This window comes from Nelumbo nucifera, chromosome 1 (assembly GCF_055504915.1).
Source record: "Nelumbo nucifera cultivar China Antique chromosome 1, China Antique-T2T, whole genome shotgun sequence".
Lineage (NCBI taxonomy): Eukaryota > Viridiplantae > Streptophyta > Magnoliopsida > Proteales > Nelumbonaceae > Nelumbo > Nelumbo nucifera.
Genome location: NC_142649.1, coordinates 169917763 through 169942443, shown reverse-complemented (window position 1 = coordinate 169942443; position 24681 = coordinate 169917763). Strand labels below are relative to the sequence as shown.

Below are 24681 nucleotides of genomic sequence, written 5' to 3'. Positions count from 1 at the left end.
CATAAAATGCATTGAAATTAAATATAATTAATAGCATGTTCAGTTGCTCATGCAACTTTAGCCTCACCATAATCAGTAGGCCCAGGTCCAGATCATAGAATTGGCATAATAGCTTCAAAGGCCCAATAACAGTTTTATTTACAATACTCAAATAGTATTTGCCTGCTCATAATCGTGTTGTATTCTGCTTAGAAAAGCAAGTCTTCTGGAGAGAGAGAGAGAGACCTCCTGGTTTTGTCAGTTTTTGTCGTGGGGTGGAGATGGTCCGAATCCATCTGAAGAGTTGCCTCCATGTATATGAGTTGGAACACCTTGTCATTTGATGGACTCGCCAGGACTACTCGTGCATCTCCCTCTCCCTCTCTCTCCTTCTCCCCTTCGGTCGTTCTATCTCCACATTTGTGTTTTGATTCATCTTTTCTCTTTCTTCTACCCCCCCTTTTTGTGTTAAAACGGAAAGAGAAAAGGATATAGAGAGAAAGCAATCATAACAAGGACTAATAAGAAATAGAGAATGAATGGTCTTTCATCTACTGAACCAGATTATTCTGAGTTTGTTGAAGTTGATCCAACTGGAAGATATGGGAGGGTAATTCATTCTACCGACTTCTGATTCTCTGTTTCTATTATGGCTCAGTTTTTTTTTTTTTTTCTTTGAATCAGCTTGTTGAAGACTGATTGTGGTTTTCATTTTTGTTCCAGTACGACGAAATCCTTGGTAAGGGAGCTTCCAAGACAGTGTATGTGTCTCTATCCCCATATTTTTCTGCTTCACCTATTTTTGCTATCTGCAAATTAGAACTTTTCTGTAATTTCCAATTTTTGAAATGGGTAGTTGATAATTGTTCCCTTGATTCTGTTTTTGGATGCAGTTACAGAGCCTTTGATGAGTATGAAGGAATTGAAGTTGCATGGAACCAGGTCAAGCTCTATGATTTCCTCCAGAGCCCTGAAGATCTTGAGAGGCTTTACTGTGAAATCCATTTACTTAAAACCTTGAAGCACAAGAACATCATGAAGTTCTACACTTCTTGGGTTGACACTGCAAAGAGGAACATAAACTTTGTGACTGAGTTATTTACTTCTGGGACTCTTAGACAGTAAGTTCTTAATTTTTTTTTCTGGTGTTGTTTCTTCTTTTTGAATTGATTTGTGCGCCGGTCTTCAAAATTTGGAGTGCCCTTTTTATCTCATTTTTTTTCCTTATCTCTTTTGGTAGGTATAGGCAAAAGCACAGGAGGGTTAACATTAGAGCAATTAAGCATTGGTGTAGACAGATCTTGAGAGGTCTACTCTATCTCCACAGCCATGATCCTCCTGTGATCCACAGAGATCTCAAGTGCGACAACATCTTTATCAATGGGAACCAAGGGGAGATCAAGATCGGCGACCTCGGCCTTGCCGCCATTCTCCGCAAATCCCACGCCGCTCACTGTGTTGGTACGTTTAGCTGTTTCAACTTTCAAGCTCCCTGAAATTTTATCATAAATAATCTATAACAGAAGAAAAATAATTGAGATCTTGTAAGCTGAATGAGTTTTGCATGAACGCAATAACTTGTTTCTGATTCCCAATGCCCCCCTTTTTTTTTCTATAACTTATTGGCGGAGCTTAATTGATTAAGCGAGAATGGTTCAGTCGGAAGTTTCATTCATATATTTTTCCTGGGTTTTCTGTCTATGTATCTACTCAGGCACACCGGAGTTCATGGCTCCAGAGGTGTATGAAGAGGAATACAATGAACTAGTTGACATATATTCTTTTGGGATGTGCATCCTGGAGATGGTCACATTTGAATACCCATATAGTGAATGCACTAATCCGGCTCAGATCTACAAGAAAGTTATCTCTGTAAGAACCCTTCAACTTTGCTTGCTTATGATTCTCGTCTCTGGTCTTCCTCCATTTACATGTTACTCTGTTTTCTATAGGGGAAGAAACCGGATGCCCTGTATAAAGTGAAGGATCCTGAAGTTAGACAATTCGTAGAGAAATGCTTGGCCACAGTGTCTCGGAGGCTCCCGGCGAGGGAGCTTTTAAAGGACCCTTTTCTCCAAATTGACGATTGTGGATCTGATGTAAGACCAATAGAATGCTCGAGAGAGATTGATGATGTGGGTCCTCTTCTAAGGCAGCCTCTCTTTCAACTCCATCACAGCAACAACTCATGGATCAATGGGTACTCCCATGAACCCAATTATGAAACTGAGAATGGATGGGTGTACCACCCTGACGAGATTGAACATAGTGGGATTGAACTTTTCACTTACCAAGAGGATGAGCATTATACAGACGTTGACATCACAATCAAGGGCAAAAGAAAAGAGGATGGTAGCATCTTTTTAAGGCTCAGGATTGCTGATAAAGAAGGTAAGAAATCCAAGTGTTTAATTTTGTTTCATTAAATTCCCATGCCATAACTATCATATCTGTTTCTTCTGTTACTACTTGTTCTTCTTTTGTTATTGAAATGTCATTTGGTATAAAACTAAATTCAATTCTTCAAACATCTCTGTAGGGCGTATCCGCAACATCTACTTCCCTTTTCACATAGAGACAGATACAGCATTGAGTGTTGCAACAGAAATGGTTGCCGAGCTGGATATTACTGACCAAGATGTGACTAAGATAGCAGATATGATTGATGGGGAGATTGCATCCTTGGTGCCAGAGTGGAGGCCGGGGCCAGGCATAGAGGAAACACCTCATTTTACAAGTGCAAACTTTTGTCAGAATTGTGCCTCCAATGTTTCTTCCACTGGCTCTCTTCTGGATTATCTTTCCTTGAACAATCCGGGTGTCAATTTGCAAGTACGTCAATGTTCTCAACATGGGTGTGCTGCTATGCATGGTCGGTTTGAAGAAATCACATACCAAGTGGAGGGGTCAGAGCACTGCATTACAGAAGGTGCACCAATGGTATCAAGCCCATCAGATGGCCTACAGTATACAGATATTTGGGCTCATCATGAACACACTGAATTAAGTTCACATGGATCTGGAGGAACCCACTTTGATGAGCACAACCATTTGGATCATGCTAACAATGAGAGAACAATAGATATGGAGAACCAAGATGCGTTTAATGGAAGAAACTCCAAGCACCGGTCTCTTTCAATAATTCCTCCAGCTTGTGCCTTAACAGATGACTATGAGAATGAGATTAGACAAGAATTGAGATGGCTCAAAGCAAAGCATCAAATGGAACTGAGGGAACTTAGAGATCATCAGTTAGGTCTTAAGCCCAAAGTTTCAGGTTCTTCAACAGATCCTGACAGCAGGCAACACAGAAATGATAATGGAGTTACATGTAATCCAGTTTCAAGTCCTCTGCAAAGAGATAATGATGAACTTCTCTTGAAATCTTTTGCCTCCGAGAAGCATTTTATTTCTTATTTCCCCACTCACATTCAGAAGAGCTGCCCAAATTCGGAAGTCCCAAGGGCCCGAAATTGTGAGGCGAAAAATGACTCCAGTCCAGATCAAATGGCGACTGCCAAAAGTTTTTACACTGGATCACAGCTTCCATACTCTCTTCACCGGACAACATCCCTTCCAGTTGATGCTGTTGACGTTTAATTCTGTAAGGCCCTCTTTGATTCTTTCACCAAGGTTACACCTGCACACAAGCTGTATATTTTGCTTGATAATTTGGTACTAGTCTTAAGCTCCACCTCTCTCTCCATTGTTTGGGAAAAACCAAAATGGAGGTGATGGGACTTTGTGATTATGAGAAAATATGTAAATTTTACAGCTTCTAGGTTCTCCAAGTTTGATCACTTGGATGATATTTGAGTCCATGTACATTATCCATTTAAAGCATGATAACAAGATTCTTTTTTCTTCTTTGCCCTTCAGAACTTCATTCAAAAAGATAAAACACATGCACACACAGAATAAGGTTACACCATTAAATCTATTATATATCTGGTACATCCTTTAGGCCTTTGCCCAACATCTACATTCTAGCTACATTATATACCAGGGGCAGGTCAGCATAAAATATGCTTTTAGACGACCCCAGACTAACAGAAGGTCCATCGGCCAGACTCTAAAGTCAGGCCACACAAGCATGCGTGAGACAGCACCTCCATTGGAAGATCCAGGTTGATCGTACATGTGCACCCGTTTATTATGATGGTTGGGCATGCATCGCAACTCATCCTTTGGTTATTGCCAAATAAGGGTGTCAATGGACCGGTTTTGGATTGGACCCCGTCCAGTCCAAAATCAATTTGTACGGATTGAACGGACCAACAAGACATATTGGATTGGACCAATCCAGTCCAAAATATTTATTAGATTGGATTGGACCTGGTCCGTCCGTAACAAATTTATATTGGATTGGGTTGGATTAAGCCAATATCTGATCCATTGACTGAGTTTGGGTTGAAACCAATCTAAATCAAAATGAATTTGAACAGATTGGACGGTCCAAATATTGAATTAGACCGGTCTAAATTGGTCGAAAACATTCATTGGATTGAATTGGACCTGATCCATTTATAATGGGCTCACATTGGACTGGATCGGATTGGACCAAATCCAGTCCAATTGACACCCCTATTGCCAAATACCGATTGTTTATAGATGAAGCAATAAACTAATTAGGTGAAAGGTCATGTAGAAATTTCCATGAATATGAGAATTGAGAATGATACCTCTGATTGAATGTGACTGTGTAGACAACTTTTGAATTGAGTGATTGGGGATAAGTTCAGTCCAAATTTTAATAGTAGATTGCCTTTGTTTTAGTTTAGTTAACGAGCATTGATGTAGTAGGACAGAATTGAATGGTTAATTGGTTAGGTTGGTGAGATAGGGAGAGGTAAAGGTGGATTGGATGCTCTCTTTTGCATGATTGTGAAGCTTTCATGCTTTTTGAAATTTCTCACATTCATAATGTGATCATGATGATGATGTAACTTGCTTTCTTTCTTATCATTTTTATTCACCTTTTTCATCGTTTGGTGGGTTGTGCGTGTGCAAAATGGAAGCGTTGTGTCCTCAAAATAAAAATAAAAATAAAAGGTGGGGTTTTTTTTGGATCACCTGTGGGTCAAGATTCCTTATAGACATATAAATTTAGAAAAGAAAGGAACTACTTTTAAGAGTTAAGACCCACTCTTCCCATGTTGAATTCAACAACGAAAAAGCGAAGAAAAGTATGTTACCGTACAAATGGCAATCCATGATCACTTGAAATCTCTGTTGAAAATTTTGCTTGTGCCTGTCACCTCTTACACCCGGTTCCTTTCCTTTCCAACTATCCTGTGCATGTCCTTCTGATTAGGCTTTGGCCCGTGATTGCATATCCTTCATATTGATTCTGTAGATCTTGGTGGGGTACCCAAACCGTCCCCCACTGTTTGCAATCATAGCTCGATAGCTGATGGGTCGACTTCTCTGGCCTGGAGGTATGACCCCATGAAGCTTTAAGGTTTTGATAATATCAGGAAGAGGAGGTTCACAGTTCTTGCGGGTAGCTCGTCCCTTGTTCCCTTACCATCTTCAAATGTTTTTCCTTCAAATTTCTAGTAGTCTTGATCGTCCAAAGCATCCATAGTTCCATACAATGGTGGCCTTTGTTTGCTAGAGATCATCTGCTTGATTTCCTTCTCTATCAATTTTAGCTAAACATTAAAATCAAAACAATTTGCTTCTGGCCTTCTCCCATTAAACTAAGTTGGAAAAAATAAGTATGGAAGTTGTTAGTGGCATCAATATGGCAGTAGATATCTATTGAAACTAGAACAGCAACAAATCTGTGATGATCAAATTTAAGGTGCAAAACAAAAAGATAGAGAACGCTTATTGGAAAATAGCTGAGGCATGACAGAAGACCACTATCCTTAAAACCATTTTTGTCTCTCTTAGGAACGTGTCCTTTGGTGCAATACCTATCAGCCAATGGAGTTGCATTTAGGGGTGATCACAAGCCGAATTTTTCACAGGCTATTCAAGCTTGGCTCATGAAAAACTTTATTTGGTTCGGTCTAAACCAAGCTTCAAGCTGAGTTTAATAACCTCACAAGCTTAAAACCGGATCAGATAGGGAACTGTTTTGGGGTCTGGTTCCTAGGTTGAACAGTCCAACCATCTGGTCCGATCGGATGGCTTACTCTAACAAAAAAAATGAAAAATTTTAAAAGAAAAAACAAAAACAAACGGCCAAAAACCATTGTCTGGGTCAACAGTTCAACCATCTGGGTTAGTGGTTCACTGACTAAATCAATTATTTTTGACCAAAAAGTAGTTTTGGGATAAAACAGAACCGATTAAATGACTGATTCCCGATTTTTCTGGTCCAGTCCAGTTTTGAAAACCATGGCGAAAACAATACAAGCTACACAACTTATAACATTTTTAATTTGAATCATACACATAAAACACCAACAAATTGTAATCATCATGTTTCGATCTTGGTTGACTGTGACCCAGATGCCTTTCTAGGTTTAGCAACAGCCCAGATTTCACAATATTGAACCCATCACAGCCCAACCCACCCAATTACCAACCCTAATGTACAAGGTAGTCTTGTGACCACCTTGTATTGGAATTGTTTTCGTGATTTATATGAGGCCTTCAAAGTCAAACTTTTAGTAAAAAAATAAAAACAAAAAGCCTGTAGATAAGGCTTATTTTGGCTGCCAGCCAAGGTGTGGGTCATCTTTATTTGGGCTCTCTCCTCTAACCTGATTGTCATTTATAAGATTATTGGGTCGTTTAGCTCTTAAGGATCCGGAACTAAAGGTTCAGACGAGGAAGGACAGATGCTAGAAGGTTCATAGCTTGCCATAAATTCTTTATTGGAGCATCAAGATCCATCATTAAATGGACCCGGGAATCTATATTAACTTTAGCAAAGGAATCAAACTATGCTTAGCATCTATCAAGTAGTATGTCAAATTACCATAATGGCAGACAAAAGCTTCAGCAAATCTTGTAAATCCTTTGAAAACTATAACTTTTTCATTTTCTTTTATTTGGCAAAAGAAGATTCATTAGGAGATTGAATTACATCTCCATGCTGTGTTTGAGCCAAAAAGTATTCTCATACCCATCTGGGTGGAGAAACGGTGAATTGCAAGTATCCTTCTTGTCTAGTTTTACCTGCTACCTTATGAGCTATCACATTATTACATTATCTTCTTATACAAGACAAATCACAACTATCAAAAAGACTCATTAAGTATTCTAGTTCTTGGATGAAGGCTTGTTCCATCCATCTACTCTTCATGGTTGAAGAAGATTAACTGAATAAGTATTCAAGCTCCTCTCAAAGCCTACTTTAATGAATTAACACTGGCCCAGTCCTCTGGCTCTGCTTGCTCCGGACCTCGAACTGAACTGCTTCACTATTACTGCAATAAAACCATAATTAGGAGACAAGATGATAAAGCCTACTGCAGAACGCCGATTCGATATGAAAAAGCCATCTACAAAGATTAATATCACCATCTCTTTTTATTTCTACAGACATATTAGTACCAGAATGAACAAGAAAGGCAGATGGTTGTTGTTCACCAAGGATAAAGGAATTTATGAATCATTTAATGCTTTTCTTTGTGCAAGCACAAGTGTACGGGTCCTCTCCAGAAGTGTGGTGGCCCTTAATATCTTCCACCCCCGAAAAAAGAAGTTTGGATGTTTGGAAAATACAGCCCAAGGCTGTTTGAAAGCTTCCAGTGCATGGCACAGCGCGACACGTTACCACAGGAGACAATATTCTTTTAGCCACAAAACAAGCAGGGACTGAGTGGGGTAACGTGTCATGCACAGAATCCTCCCAAACAGCCAAGCTCTCCCCCTCCATCCCAGCACTCAACTGGTAAATGATTTTGTTCATTTTTTGTGTATTTCTTCTCGTTCTTTTATTTTGTAAGACTAGTAAATATATGTGTATTTTCACGTGACAGTATCTCCAAGACAATTATTTATAATTCATGACAGTTTTTGAACAGTTATAAGTGGACAGTTTTTTAACTGTTATAAGTGACAGTTTTTGAATAGTTATAAGTAGGCAGTTTCTTAACTGTTATAAGTGGGCAGTTTTTGGACTGAGAATAAAAGACATATATGCCCTTTTTTATTCCCGTTGTATGTTGCTTAGATAAGAGATAAAAATGTTTAATAAAAAATCCAGAAAATGGGGTTATTCGCTCTTTTATTAGTAGTATAGATTTAACGTGTGTTTTTGTTTAGTGGGCGTTTTGTAATAGGCATTTATCAAAATGCCACCATGTCATCATTAAATTAGCTATTTTTCCATCATATTTATTCATATATATTGATATTTGAAAAAATGGGTTTTGATTTATGTACATGTCAACCGTTAGGGGAAGTTTCATTTTAACACTTCTCCCAATAGTTGAGCATTTATTCACTATTCCACTGATGTGGCACCTAGTTGTTCATAAACGATTTATCAAATACTTTTCTCGGTTTTGAAGATAAATCAAGTATAAATATTTATTTAATAAACGGAAACTATACCAAACACATACTTAAATTAATTAGCCACCCTTTTCTTGAAGCAATATTTTTTACTTTCAAATGTGACCGTTTATGTGTGCAATATTTTTCCTTTGTTTTTCTGGAAATTTTTGTAATATTTTTTATTTTTAAAAGTAACTGAAATTTCTTATGCTTCTAAAAAATAGGCATACGCATTCTCCCTGTAAGAGAATCTCCTTTAAAATACGGATTGAAATGTGTAATAACATGAAAACACTCCCAGGCTCCCATTAAATGACAATATTTTTTTTTTTAATTTGAGTTACCAAAACAGCTATGAGTAATAGATTCTACAACTACAATTATCACATCCAAGATATCCATTGCGGCCTCTTCTCAAACAAAATCGACCATTTTCTTATAAAAAGTTGATCTCCAACCCTATCTCTATTATGACGTTTTTCTATCAAAATCGATCTCCACTCCTCGGCCTTCCTTATGTGGTTAGAACGCTCTCCCTAGTCCCTGGCAGTTGTCAGTGGTACTTCTGGAGAATCTGGATCAAGAGAAGGGCCTAGTCTTAAAAATATAGATTTGTAACCTCTCGGATTAACGAGGTTTTCTAAGATATCCTGAGAAATTCTGTCAACCAGGGAAGGAGGCTTGTGGCTAGTTCTAACTTGGGGGATGTTCAGAGTTCAGACCTATTTCTAAAAAATAAGAGATGGATGTTTCCTCTAGTTCCATTCCTCTTGTAGGGAATGTGATGGGTTTTCACTTTTCACTGCTCATTTCTCTTTGGGGTGCTCACAGTTCGGTTAACTGAACGGTGGGCCTCTTTCAAATTGAACCAGTCCTTTAGTATTTGAAAAACCGTAAACCAAAACCCATCGGTTAACCATTGATCAATTCAGTTTTGGCTGATTGAATTTTTCACTTTATATTATATAAATATATAATATAAGCACTAAATATATATAACATATTATATTATATTTATATATAACGTGTATAGATAATGATAAAATATCTACAAATTTTTAGATCATACATACATAGTCAGTTCAATTAACTACCGATTTTTCATATTGATTTACCAATATAAATCGGTACCTTCAATTTTTCAAAAATACCAAACCGACAATTAATTCGGTTAACCAGATTTTTTTTATTTAATTTCATTACTTCAGTTTGCTTTTTGATAAGCACCCCTACTAATCTCCACCGCTCCTTCCCCGCCCTGATTTTATGACATCACATACGACTGTTATTTGGCATTCTTACATAGTTGAAACTTGAAACATTCATGTCTTAAAAGATGCACGTATGAGAGGCTGTTTGTAGAGACTTCAATTCCACATAGTTAAATTTAATGGGCCTTTAACCATCTGTATTGGGTCTTGGAATAACTGATAACTCTATTTCAGCAGTTTCAATGGATGAAAGCTGAAATTGTAAATGGACCCCAACCCTGCAAAGACGATATCCAACGAAACCAGAGGACATCAGCTCAATCAAGCCTTGTAATGGGACTACGGGAGCTAATTCCTGCAGGTTGCCATTTGCCGGTGCTCAAACAGTTGATATTCCGCTCAGCCATTTAATTCTCACAGGTAGCATAAATGATGATGCACTAGGGACCGGTTCCTTCCAACTCATTAGGGCAAATTTTTCACATGACAAGCCAGAAGGGGCGGGTTATCCGAGGATGAAAATGAAGAAAATGAAGTAAGGGTTGCAGGTAAACACACGCATTTAATCTTACACGACTAAAACATGTGCCCTTCTTTATAGATATTTCTTTTCTATAAATCCCAATCATATCCTAAAACCAGCTTACCTTTTATGAGTTATGAACAAGGCTAAAGCAGTTCTTCAAAGTTACAAGGGCCTCAGCCTCAAAAGTGGGTAATCTTCTAGCAGTTTCCTCTCTGACAGCGTCATTTTCGTTTTGAGGAGCCCGCAATACCTCAACAGCCTGCATGGGAATCAACATAGGTTTCAGAGATGGCCTCACAAAAGCAAAATGCTTCTCATTTAAAGTAAATTCTATTGTTACCAGAGTTTTGCTGGAGGGGATGGAACCCAGTTTCTGCACGCCTCTTTCAAATCTGCAGTGCCATTGATGAAAGGAAATTTGTATACTCCTCCAGCCGCAACCAAGATTATTATCTGAAATGAAGCATTTGCAATGTCAAAAGAAAAGTTATGATCTTAGTAACCAAAAAAAGAACGATCCCTGTCTGTTGCTTCTCATCTCTGATGCCCAGACATGCATGCAGACATGGACACATACAGGAAACGGAGATACAACTCTCCATTTCCTAAAATCCTGGACACTGATATAAGTATCCCATGTAATAATACACTTATATCATGAGTTTGTCTAGTTTTTCGAAGCTAAATGTCATTTTTCAAGATTTGTGTCTTACTATATTTAATTAAATTTCTAACACGTGCAGATCTTATTAAGTATAATTTTTTTTCATGGGTTTCTCTAGTATAATTTGTTAAAACATACCATTTTACATATTTTCAAAGTGTTAAATGCTGTGAAGTACATCTGGAAATCCATACAGTATCCAGCATCATATCCAACAAGTATCATATCTGACAACAGCATACTAGGCGTGTAGAGGTATCCAGGCTTCCCAACCATATAGAAAGACCAGCACAATTTCTGATTAGAATCATTTGACTGCTCTGCAATATTTGGTAGTTTTTTGCAAGGATTGAAATTTCGTTACATGTCAGGCCATATCAGTGACCTACCGGTACACCACTTTAGGCTTGGTTTTGGGGGGTTGATCTGTTTTAGGGGGTAGACAGGCCTTGTACCAACCCCCCGAACAGGTTTGAAAAAAAAATGCTAGAAAAAAAAAAAAAAAGAAAAAAGAGTCCAACGATACAGACCGATCCCCATCTGCTGTATTAGCTGAACCTTGGTTTTTTGTTTACCCTTTCAGCCTCTACTTTTTCAATCTGATACCAGGGTCAGTCTTTTGGCTGGTTTTGAAATCCTATCTGCCAAGTCCCTCTAAAACCTTTCTAGCATGACTCTTTTGGTTTGCTAGAAAACAGTCCCTATCTCAGGGTTCTCTGAGACAGCCTTTTGAAATTCTAGAACAAAAGAAGGGGAAAATACTACCATGCTCCAGTTTCCACCTTACAATTTTGTTGTTTTATATTTGACTGTTTAAATTTCACAGTTGAAGGTGTGTTGAGTATCAACCAGAAGGAAAGAGAATGGTAAACCAAGAAGAAAATAGAAAGAAGAAAGAGAGAAGTGGTTCGGCTTGGTAGCCTACATCCGCAGGAAGAGAGGGAAAACATCCACTATGAGAACAAGAGATATAAAACTAACCTCTCTACAGACTCGCAACAAAATGTGCACTCTCACTCAACCCTAATCTCGCACAACCAATGACTTAAATAAGCAAAAGACCCAATTATATCAAAATTTCACATAGGCCCCTCTTCCTATTATAAATACATACAAGTCCCAAAATTTTATCAACATTACAAATATACCCATGTAACCTTCAACACCCTCCCTGCAAGCAATCCCAAATACAATATCTCTCTCTACACCCTCCCTCAAATTCAAAGTGAGGAAACCAACTTGAGTTTGCAAGGATGTTGAAGCAACCTCCATGAAAATCGGTGTACTATTGAAATAGAAACCATGAAACTTGAGATGTTGAAGGGGCCTTTTAGAGACCAAAGTTGGATGTTAGAAAGCTGAATGAAATCATGTCGGGAAGCCAGAGTATAGCTAAATCATGATCTAGTAATCACCAAACTAAAGATAGACAACGAAAAGCCAACACATATCATGCCAAAGAATCAAAGTTGGCCATCAAAAGGCCAATCATAATCATCGAACTAAAGAACCAACCATGTTAAACAACTAGATAATCAAAAATGCCAATAAAATTACCAAAATAGAGTTGGCTAGAAGAAAGCCAACTATGGTGAACTCCATAAACCAAGGCAAAGAATCAGAGTTAGCCAACTAGATAAAGTGAATCAAAATACCATGTCACCTAAGGAGATCAAAACTCCAAGGGTTTCCTCAACAATAACTCATAATTGATGCGTATAATAAACTATCATTGCTGAAACATTTCATTAAACTTCTTCCATGCAAAACATGTATGAGGTAAACAAGCCAAATATTAACTATTAACCGATGACAAGAGACCCATCATTCACCAAAATAGTCCAAATATCAAACTAAAGTCACAAAGATCAGATTAGAACCGATCATAACAATGGAAAACCATTGCAGAAATTTTGCACCATTGAGACATTTTCTCGAACACCAAATAGTCGTCTTGAGATCCAATATCACATGTTGACATTGATATATCATAAACAGACCAAAGAAGTTGCAGAGCTTCTATAACACTTCTTTGCAAAATTAGAACTCCCAAAGAAAACACCAAACTTGACTAAACAACAACCAACCATTAAGACAATAAATCAAACAGTTTATATGCAACATAGAAATCGGAATCTGCTTGAAGATATGAACTAGTTCAGATGTCAGGGAGTATAACCCACAAGATGAGGATGGAAAATAAAAATCCTTCCATAGAGGGAGTCCTTGCATAGAGCCAACAAAAGAGGAAATCCAAAAAAAAGCTTTAATATCATTAAAAATAAGGACTGGAAGATGCCCTAGTTTACCAAGCAAGTGTGAGAAAATTGAAAGATAATCCAAATATGATGTTGCTTTTTCCTGTTTTCCAAAAGAAGCAACGAGAAGCAGTATCACCCCTTTCGAGGTCTAGTAAAATTCCAGAAAATTGATGAAAAATATTCCTCATTGAAAGGTAAAAGTCCCTAACAAATTGTTTCATAGATTCAAGCACCATAGACCTCATATGAATAATAACGTGAATAGTAACCATGAACAACAACTTGATTGCTAGTCTTCCTTGATTCACCAAACTGATTCCCACACTAAACTTGCTCTGATACCATGTCAACCAGCAGAAAAGAGAATAGTAAACCAAGAAGAAAATAGAAAGAAGAAAGAGAGAAAGCACCATGATTTAATGTGGTTCGGCTTAGTAGCCTACATCCATAGGAGGAAGAGAGGGAAAACATCCACTATGAGAATAAGAGATACAAAGCTGATCTCTCTACAGACTCACAACAAAATGTCCACTCTCACTCAACCCTAATCCCATGCAACCAATGGCTTAAATAAGCAAAAGACCCAATTATATCAAAATTTTACATAGGCCCCTTTTCCTCCCATAAATACATACAAGTCCCCAAAATTTATCAACACTATAAACATACCCATGTAACCTCCAACATTTGGAATGTAATTTTTTTATGAATAACATTCCGAATGTAATTAAAAATAATTTTCTTCTTTTTCCCCTCTTAAATTTGTTTTAAGTAATTTTGTAAAGTACAGCTAATTGCAATTATACCTCATAGCTGAAACCTAAAACATTAAATCGAATTGATGCCATTCAAAAAAAATTAAAAATTAAAAATTATTTCACTTCTTAATCACACCTCATAGCTGAAACCTAGAACATTAAATCCTGATACCACAAGTGTGTGTGTGTGTGTAGACTTTCATGCTTGTTGTAAGACAAGTTTCAGACAATACAAGTAATTCCCTACTACAATTTAAAGCTACTCACATCCTTTGTATGGACTTTCATGCTTGTTGAGTAAAATAGCTTAATTTGACACAATGAGGTAAACAAATAATAAAAAACACAAATAATATATGAACTTTCCATGTATAATCACACTGCATATTGTTGAGGTTTGGACTGATATAACATGTTTTTATTTGCATACCATAGTTAGGGAGTTATTGGACCTTAGGCCCATTATTTTATGTTTTAAGTAGAGTGTTTTTAAGTTCTCACAAGTAGCAGACAGGGCATACTTGTCTTTGTACTCTCTTTTATTTATGAGTATATAATCTAATGAAAGGGGCGGCCCGACCTAATTCTGAGCTACTCCCATTCTCTTCCATCTCTCTTCTCTCTCTTTCTTGGCTCAAACCTTTTCTCCTCTTTCTTTTCTTCTTTCTTTTGCAGTTTTTATATCAAAATAAGTTGTCCAAGCCTTTCTACTTGGTATCAGAGCGAGTTTAAAGATTTCTTGAGCTGCTCCATCATGCAGCCTTAGATCGGCCAATTGCATGATAAGGTAAAGGGCTGATCAAAGACTTCAAGTAAGCCCAGTTTTTGGATTTTTTGGTGGAATTGCAATCCCTTGTAACTGGTCTAGGGTTTTACACCAAAATCAGGAAGAACTAGAGAAAGGGGAGAGTCATGTTTTAGTAGGACTCTTCAATTTTGACCTAGAAAGTGGCGCTCTAGTTTTCTAGAGTTCCTTGAGGTTTTCTTAAGGGGGCGGTTCAAGTTCCATTCCTTTTTGGAGATCTCTGGAGGGAGCAACAACCTCTTCTCTCTCTTCTCCCGCTCCCACGGAAAAAAGAATCTTTGGAGGAAGGGGCTTCTAGGGTTTCAAGAGGATGTTTGAGGTTTCTAAAGGAGATAAAAACCTTCTTTTTCATCTCAAATTGATTTCCTAACCTATTCTGAGAATTATGGAGGGTTGTGGAGTAGAAAACAAATTTACAGGAAAAATGGGATCCAGGGAAGGAGGTGTTGGAGACCTCTTCGGGGCCGGAACCATCACTACAATCAAGTTGGATGGTACAAACTACTTAGAATAGTCACAACCTGCAAAGATGGCCATTGGTGCTCGTGGGAAATTGGGGTATGTCACCAGTGAGGAAAAGAAACCTGAAACTAACCATTCCCGATGGGTACAGGTGAACTACATGGCGATGACTTGGCTGTGTAATTCCATGCTGCCCCATATAAGTAGGAACTTTTATCGGCAGCTAAGGAGATTTGGAATGGAGTAGCAGAAACCTGTTCATAGAATGAAAATGTTGCTAGAGCCTATCAATAGAGAAACCAAGTGATTGATACTAGGCAGGCAGATAAGTTTGTTGCTATTTATTTTTCAGCCCTCAAAACCTTATGGCAGGAGATAGATCATTTGGAGACTGTGGTTTGGGAAAGTAGCAAAGATGCAACAACTTATCAGAAGTTGGAACAAAAGAATAGGGTTTTTGAGTTTTTAGCTGGACTTAACCCTGAGTATGATATTACAGAAGTTGGAACAATGATTGGGGATTTATCAAAGCCACCTACTACAGCCTCGCAAGAGTCTGTTGCAGCAGTTGTAGTGAGAGTCGAATTGGAGAGATATGGGCAGTTCCTGAATCAGAAGGATACAGCCAGTTCCAACTCATTATCAAGTGGACAGCAAGGTGCAGGTGGATCAGGAGGTAGTCATTCTACCTCGTTTGAACACACAGGTAGTTCACATGCTATTGCAAATTATGTATCCACTATAGGTAAAGGGAGACCTCCCTAGATTATTGACTCAAAAACCTCAAAACATATGACCAACATTTCCACCATTTTCACCTCATACCACCTATGCTTTGGAAGAGATAGAGTTTCCACAGCTGATGGATCACATGTTCCCATTGCTCGGAAAGGGTCTGTTAGGATAACTGATACCATTACCCTACCTTCTGTCCTTGTTCCTAGACTGAGCACTAATCTTTTATTTATTAGTAGCTTGACAAAGAATTTGAATTGTTTTGTGATTTTTTCCCCTGGTCATTGTGTTTTGTAGGATCTAGAATCAAAAAGGACGATCGGGAGTGGTCATGAAGTGAATGGAATCTATTTTCTTGATGTGCTTCCCAATCATCAGATTCATCATGTCAATAGGAGTATTGAGTCGGAGTCAGTGGATCAAATTATGCTTTGGCATAATCGGTTAGGACATTTGTCTTTTGCTTCTTTGCATTTTTTGTTTCCCAAATTGTTTGAGTCTGTCAGTTTGTCTAGTTTGGAGTGTGAGGACTATCAACTTGGAAAGCATTGTAGACATTCCTTTAAAGCAAGTAATAAAAGATGTTCTTCTGTTTTTTATCATATTGATGTGTAGGGGCCATACCATGTTTCCTCTATGGGTGGCTAACGGTATTTTCTTCTGTTTGTGGATGATTATTCTCAGTACTCTTGGATATATTTGATGAGATCACATGATGAGGTACTGTCTTTGGTTCAACAATTCCATCAGATGGTGTTGACACAGTTTGGGGTGTGAAAGTGTTTAGATCAAACAATGCCAGGGAATACTTTGAAAAAAACTTACCATCATACCTATTGGAGCATGGAATTATCCATCAAAGCAGTTGTACATGCACTCCACAACAGAATGGTGTAGCAGAAAGGAAGAACAGACATTGTGGAAGTAGCAAGAAGCATGACATTGAGCTCTACAGTTCTAGTTCGTTTTTGGGGTGATGCAATTCTTACAGCAGTGTTCTTGATTAATCGGGTGCCTTCTCGTGTTCTTGGATATAGCACTCCGTTCAGCCTTCTTTTTCCTGAGGGGGAGACATTCCATATTCCTTTAAGGGTGTTTGAATGTGTATACTTTGTCCATGTTCTTGGTCCTCACCGCTTAGGGGTGAGCATAATTCGGTCAAAACCGAACCGCAATTTCGGTTTCGGTTTAACCGTTTCGGTCTAATCGGTTATTCGGTCGGTTTTGGTTTTGTTGTTTGATTTTTTTGTATTTCGGGTTTCGGTTTAGGTTATCATACTTTATAAATCGGTTAACCGAAAAAACCAATTTACAATTATAATTATATATTTTTAATATTATTTATTTTATAATTTATAAAGAACGAAAGAGTGAAAAACAAGTAAAATGGCGCCTGCTAGTTTCTGAAATAAGAAAAACGTAAAAGAGTGAAAGAAAAAATTAAAATAGCAGCTGAATGTCTGAACCCACTACCCAGTAGGTCAAAAAGCAGAGATTCTCACTTGCATTTGCCTACCTCTCTGTTTTGAATTCTACTCTACTTCGTCGGATCAGTACTGCCATTGCAGCGTGGCGGAGTACTGTTGCTAGCTGGTTAGTGGCTGCCCTGCCTCACACCATCTTCAATTATTTTGCTACAAAAGAGATTGCCTCTATCTCAGCTTTTCTCATATAGTACCATCAGAAAGGGCTTAAGTCAATGTGTCTTCACAATCAAACATCAATTGGACAGGTAATCATAGAACACGGACTGATAGAAGGCTTGCCATCATTTTCGAGTGTCGCGGCTGCCGCTGCATCTTCCTCCAAGCTCCGGTCTTCTTGCATCTTCCTCCTCGGTTGTCGCTGCTCTGTTTTGGATAAAACACATATTGACAGAAGGCTTGACTTAACGAGTAACCACATAACTGGTATACATTTTTTTTATCTTGGTGAAATGAGACTCAAGTTAAATAATTTCCGTTTTAACCGAAAGATCTGAAATAACCAAAAAAAAAATCGGTTCGGTTTATTCGGTTTTCACAAATTTCGATTTCGGTTCGGTTTATCATATTGTTAAATCAGTTTTAAAATTTTTGTTTTTTCGGTTCGGTTTTGAACCAAAAAAACCGAATGCTCACCCGTATCACCGCTCAAAATTGGATCTTAAGCCGAAGAAGTGTGTCTTCCTTGGGTATGCAGGAAATCAGAAGGGGTATGGTTGTTATGATCCAATCTCCAGGAGTCGTTATGTTACTATGGATGTCACCTTTTTTGAGTCCACACCTTTTTTTCTCGGGGGGTTCTTCTCAGGGGGAGTGTTTTGGAAAAGGAAGTGAGAAATCTATACCACTTCCTATTCCAGCTCCTTTGTCTACTCTAGCGTCTGACCTAGCAATCTCACCCACTTTGCCACCTCCATTGCGTCCCGTCTCTCAATGTTTTACACGACAGCATCTACGACAGCACAGGGAGATTGATTCCATAGTAGAGGAACACATGTCACTCCCTATCGACTCGTTGGAGATTCCAGGGTCGATTGACATAGACCCAGGTATGCCTCTTGTTCCCCCTGATGGTTTAGTTCCTATTGATACTACTACCCCTGCTCCTAATGCCATTGCATATGACCTTGATCTCCCTATTGCCCTCAAAAAATGGAAGAGGAAGTGTACCGCTCATTGCATCTCACACTATCTTTCCTATAATGGATTATCCCCTTCCTACCAAGCCTCCTTTCCTCCCTTGACTCTGTGTCTATACCCAAGAGTGTTAGTGAGAGGCTCTTTCCAAACCTAAGTGGAAGACAGCTATGCAAGAGGAAATGAAAGCATTGATTAAAAATCAAACGTGAGAGATTGTGGATTTACCTGATGGCAAGGAGACGGTTGGATGCAGATGGATTTATATAGTGAAGTACAAGGCTGATGGGAGTACAAAAAGGTACATGGTGAGGCTAGTTGCAAAAGAGTATACTCAGACTTATGGCATAGATTACTTGGAAACTTTTGCACCAATGGCAAAGATGAGTTCAGCTCGGATTCTTCTATCACTAGCAGCTACATACTCTTGGCCACTCTTCCATCTTGATGTGAAGAATGCCTTTCTCAATGAGGACTTGCAGGAGGTGTATACGGACCTTCCAGCTGGCTTCTACAATAATGTGGAAAAAGGAAAGGTATGCAGGTTGAAGAAGTCCCTATATGGTTTAAAGCAATCACCCAGAGCTTGGTTTGACAGGTTTAGAAGTGCATTAGTTGTATTTGGCTATACTCAAACTCAATTTGATCATTCTCTTTTTGTGAAGAGGAGGGGGTCACTGGTATCAGTTTTGATAGTGTATGTGGTTGACATTGTAGTTACAGGAAATGATTTGAGTGAGATTGATACCCTGAAGAAGAATCTACACAAAGAGTTTGAGATTAAGGATCTTGAGGAGCTGAAGTACTTTCTGGGCATTGAAGTGGCAAGGTCCAAGCATGGGATCTTCATCTCACAGAGGAAGTATGTTCTAGATCTACTACAGGAGACAAGAAAGCTTGGGGCAAAGGCAGCTAATACACCTATTGATAAGAATCACAGGATAAATGCTTCAGAGGGTGAATTAGTGAAGGATGTTGGAAGATATCAGAGGTTATTGGGGCGGTTGCTATACTTATGTATGGCACGACCAGACATCTCTTATGCAGTGAGTGGTGAATCAATGCATGCATGCCCCACGAGTTCAGCATTGGGAGGCTATTGACAAGATACTTTCATATTTGAAGGGACACCCAGGTAGAGGCATATTGTTTGCTGACCATGGACAATTGAAGTTAGAGGCTTACATAGATGTTGATTGGGTAGGGTGCCTAGATGACAGGAGATCTACATCAGAAGTTTGTACTCTTGTTGGAGGTAATTTAGTTTCATGGAAGAGTAAGAAATAGACAGTTGTGGCAAGGTCAAGTGTAGAAGCTGAATATAGAGCCATGGCACATGGTGTTTCAGAGCTCCTCTAGATCCGTTCCTTGTTAAAGGAGATTGGAGTTGAGGCCGAAGAACCTATGATGCAATATTGTGACAATCAGGCAGCAATTAACATTGCCCACAACCCAGTTCAACATGATAGGACGAAGCATATAGAAGTGGATAGACACTTTATAAGGGAGAGGGTGACATCCGGAGAAGTTTGCTTGCCATATGTTGCATCTGACTTGCAGCTTGCTGATGTTCTTACAAAAGGAGTTGCAAGAAAAAAGCTGGAGCATGATCTACGCAAGTTGGGAATGTGTGACATTTATTCCCAACTTGAGGGGGAGTGTTGAGTTTTGGGCTAATATAACATGTTTTTATTTACATAGCATAGTTAGGGAGTTATTGGGCCTCGGGCCCATTAGTTTATGTTTTAAGTTAAGAGTGTTTTTAAGTTCTCACAAGTAGCTGACTTACTAAGGGCATACTTGTCTTTGTACTCTCTTTTATTTATGAGTATATAATCTAATGAAAGGGACGGCCAGACCTAATTTTGAGCTTCTCCCATTCTCTTCTATCTCTCTTCTCTCTCTTTCTTAGTTGAAACATTTTCTCCTCTTTCTTTTCTTCTTTCTTTTACAGTTTTTATATCAAAACAGGTTGTCCAAACCTTTCTACTCATATAAATGGAATTAATCATCACATGTTCGCAAATTAGCTTTGTATCTATAGTGTTACAATATCTTACCATAGAAACATAGCATCTATAATTATTACATTATGATGCAAATTAACAATTATGCAAAAGAGATAGTATGGATTATATAAAAATGGTAATCAAAACTAGCATATAATTGAAAAAGGATGCAATTAATCATCACAAGTTAGCAAATTAGCTTTGTACAATCCAAAACATTGCCTTTCTAGACTCGGAACAATGTAGACACATCTGGGACAATGTCATGTAGGAAATGATCTTACCACTATGAACTCATTGCTGAATCCACTGGATCTCTGGCCAGTTGTGCTTTGCTTTCTAATATTGTTGACATTAACAAGTGTCTCCTCATCAAATTTCCTCCTCTTCAATGGAAAGTTGATTGAAACATTTTCCCCATCATTTATGCTTCACTTGACATCCATCTGCTAAAGAAAATTAAAAATACAAACACATATTCAGCACTTCTAAGGTATAATCTAAATCATTTGTTCTCAATCCAAGTCCAAAATATGAAAAGCCAAAAAACTAGATTCTGCAAGCAAATTTAATTGCAAAAATACACATTTGAAAAAGTTATAACTGATGAAAAACATTTGACTAGATAAAAAAAAAATTAAAATATGCAATGGACCAGAGCCCATAAGTTTCAAAATCCACAAAATACATATTTAAGCCACCAATGAATAGGTCAAGACTCAAGAGAGTGTTCTGGTCATATTAGGAAGTCCTTGATTCTGCACTCTGCAGTTGATACAACATCATACAGCTCCTTAAGTTTGCAAGTGTGTGTATGTGTGTGTGTGAAAGAGAAAGAAAGAGAAATAGAGTAAGTTACACAGTAAAAATAGATACCAAAGAGATGCTATTCACCATTCAAAATCCCAATATGAAAGAAGGAAAAGAAGAACCATGCTCCAGTTTCTAATAAACAAGTGTTATAAGTAGCACTTGACAATGAATGTGATAGAGCCCAACCCACCACAACTGGCCCAGAATGTCCAGTTTGCCCGACCCAGCAAGTGTTTACTCACAGGCCACATCAGATGTAGGCCAACTAAGACATTACAACCTAGAGCTAATTTAGTTATGTTGTGACAGTGATGTTTACGCGAGGGAGCACATATATATTTAGCTCTTCATACCCTGAGAATAACAAGTTATTAGAACTCGGCCTGCCCTTGAGATCTGTTAGAGTGATAACAGCAGAAATAAGAGAAAGAGGAAAAGAGAGAGAAGAAGAAGAAGAGAAGAGAGAAGGGGAGAAAGGTCTGGTTCGGACAAGAGAGAAAATCAGTCTCTCCCATTCGGCCAGATTTGTTTTTATATTTCTATTAATCTGGAAATGACACCTTTGCCCCTACTTAAGTGAGGGACATAAGAACTAACATAACTTTACACATCAACAACTTAAACATAAGCATAAAGACAAAATTACCCCTACATAGTCGACATTAACACTCCCCCTCAAAGCTGGTGAGTACATATCATATAATCCCAGCTTGTTACATATGTGGTCCACTCTTCCCCAACTCAACCCTTTTGTAAGCAAGTCTGCCCACTGGTTTCTTGTGTTAACATATGCAGTATCTATCACTCCACTCAACACCTTCTCTCTCACAAAGTGACAGTCGACCTCTATGTGCTTGGTTCTCTCATGAAACACCGGATTAGAAGAAATATGGACTGCAGCCAGATTGTCATAGTAGAGCTTCATTGGAGTGTCAACAGTGTATCCCATCTCCTATAGAAGGTTCCTCAGCCACACTAATTCACAAGTAGTATGTGCCATAGCTCTATATTCTGCCTTTGCACTGCTTCTTGCCATAACTGTCTGCTTCTTACTTTTCCATGTCACCAGATTACCCCCAAGAAAAGTACAATAGCCTGTAGTAGATCTCCTATCAGATATAGAACCAGCCCAATCAGCATCAGTATATCCTTCTATTTCAAGTTTTCCACCACTTCTATATATCAAACCACGACTAGGAACCCCCTTTAAATACCTCACAATCCTTAGAACTGCATCCCAATGTGGAACTCGAGGTTTTTGCATGAACTGACTTACCATACTAACCGCAAATGAAATGTTTGGCCGAGTAATGGTAAGGTAGTTCAGTTTACCTACAAGCCACTGGTACCTGCCAGGGTCTCCAAACTCTTCACTCATATCACTGCTCAGCTTAGTGTTTGTTTCCATAGGTGTTTCAGCTGGTTTAGCACCTAACAAACTTGTTTCTTCCAACAAATCAATGACATATTTCCTTTGACACAAGTTAATACCATGCTTAGACCTTGCTATTTCTATCCCCAAGAAATACTTTAGTTTACCAAGGTCCTTTGTCTGAAAGTGTTCCTGCAGAAAGGTTTTCAACCTATCAATTCCCACTTTATCATTCTCACTAATAACAATATCATCTACATACACCACCAATAAGATCTTTCTAGCCTGAGAGTCATGACTGAAGACTGAATGGTCAACTTGGCACTGTTTCATACCAAACTTCTTTACCAATTCACTAAACCTACCAAACCATGCTCAAGGAGACTGTTTAAGTCCATAAATGGCCTTCTTTAGATGGCACACCTTACCATCCTCCCCCTAAGCAACAAACCCCGGTGGTTGCTCCATATAAACCTCCTCAAGCAGACCACCATGTAAGAAAGCATTCATGATATCAAGCTGATAGAGGGGCCAATCATACATAGCAGCAAGAGAAATCACAACATGAACTGAACCAATCATAACAACCGGGGAGAAGGTCTTTGTGTAGTCAATACCATAGGTTTGGGAGTACCCTTTGGCAACCAGTCTAGCTTTCAGCCGCTCTACACTACCATCAGGTAAGTACTTAACAGTAGAAACCCACTTACAACCGACAGCCTGCTTACCAGGAGGAAGAGTGGTGAAGTCCCATGTATGATTAAGAGTTAGAGCGGAGAGTTCTTCCATTGCACGATGCCACCTTGGAGAGGCAAGGACTTCCTGGACATCCTTAGGAACAACAACAAAAGATAACAAGGAGATAAACTGGTGATGGGAAATAGAAAGGTGAGTGAGAGACACATAATTAGAAATAGGATGAAGGGTACAACTGCGTTTACCTTTCCACAAGGCAATGGGAAGATCAAGTTCAGACATTAGGGTTGGGGTTGGTGTGGGAACAACTACCGGATCTGTTGACGATGATGGAGCTGGAGGAGCCGGTACATGTTGGCAATGCATATACACTTGACGAATAGGTGGTCGTTCAACAGGTGGTGGCACCGGAGGCAAGGACTTGGTCACAGCTGGAACAAGAGGAATAGAATCTGCAACTGGAAGAGGAAGAAACATCACCTGACCCCAAGAAAAACGGAGTGGACTCAAAGAAAGTAACATTAGCACACACAAAGGAACATCGAGAGCTAGGATGATAATACTTATACCCTTCCTGAGTTCGGGAATAGCCAAGGAAGATGCACTTAATGGATCGTGCATCTAACTTGCCCCTTCCCGGCCCCAGATTATGAACGAAGCAACCAGACCCAAAAACCCGAGGAGAAAGAGGAAACGGAGACAAGATAGAAAACAAAGTGGTGAATGGAGAATGACCATCAAGGATAGACGTGGGCATCCGGTTAATCAGGAAGCAAGAAGTAAGCACCACATCACTCCAAAAAGGTTTGGGTGCATTCATGTGGTACATGAGGGATCGAGAAGTTTCCAAAAGATGACGATTCTTTCTCTCAGCCACCCCATTTTGTTGTAGGGTGTAGGTACATGAAGTCCGATGGATAATTCCATGTTCGTTCAAATATTCTTGAAATGATGTAGAGAAATATTCACGGCCATTATCGGAATGAAAAATTTTAATGTGGGCACCAAATTGGTTGCGAATTTCAGCATAAAATTTGTGGAAAATGGCAAACAATTCACTCCTTTCTTTCATTAAATAAAGTCATGTCATCTTTGAATAATCATCAACAAAAATGACAAAGCATTTATACCCACTGTATGACATTACTTTATAAGAACCCCAAACATCTGAGTGAACCAAAGAAAAAGGACTTGACATACATTTATCAACCCTAGGACTAAAGGGAACACGATGATGTTTCCCCAACTAACACGACTCAATCCAAAACAGAAAGATGACTCAACGAAGGAACCAAAGACTTCAGAACTT

The 24681-nt window shown here is 38.7% G+C and overlaps 2 protein-coding genes across 8 annotated transcripts in view; one reads left to right on the top strand and one right to left on the bottom strand.

Annotated features, from left to right (window-relative positions):
* Positions 1 to 205: 205 nt before the first annotated feature.
* Positions 206 to 3857, top strand: LOC104596529 (putative serine/threonine-protein kinase WNK9). Of its 2 annotated transcripts, XM_010257725.3 has the most exons (7): positions 210 to 589; positions 703 to 740; positions 873 to 1100; positions 1220 to 1440; positions 1694 to 1851; positions 1932 to 2370; positions 2519 to 3857. In XM_010257725.3, the coding sequence occupies exons 1-7, from the start codon at positions 515 to 517 to the stop codon at positions 3577 to 3579; spliced, it is 2220 nt and encodes a 739-aa protein (XP_010256027.1). In that variant the 5' UTR covers positions 210 to 514; the 3' UTR covers positions 3580 to 3857. The 2 variants fall into 2 exon arrangements, with proteins under 2 accessions (XP_088751324.1, XP_010256027.1); XM_088895198.1 differs by having other exon boundaries at positions 206 to 589; positions 703 to 1100.
* Positions 2750 to 24681, bottom strand: part of LOC104596530 (FLUCTUATING-LIGHT-ACCLIMATION protein 1, chloroplastic-like) — a 34884-nt gene continuing 12952 nt past the window's right edge. For 2 of the 6 annotated variants that reach the window (XR_016080622.1, XR_016080620.1), the window contains exons 3-5: positions 20776 to 20940; positions 10517 to 10629; positions 9793 to 10435 (exon numbers count right to left, since the gene is read on the bottom strand). Coding sequence is in view for 2 of the 6 variants with exons in the window: in XM_088895200.1 (XP_088751326.1) it covers positions 20912 to 20937 (26 nt within the window). In the remaining 4 variants the exon portion in view is untranslated. Of the gene's footprint in view, positions 7365 to 9792; positions 10436 to 10516; positions 10630 to 17377; positions 17712 to 20775; positions 20941 to 24681 lie in introns of those variants that run through there. The other 4 variants (XM_088895199.1, XM_088895200.1, XR_016080621.1 and 1 more) reach the window with 3 other exon arrangements.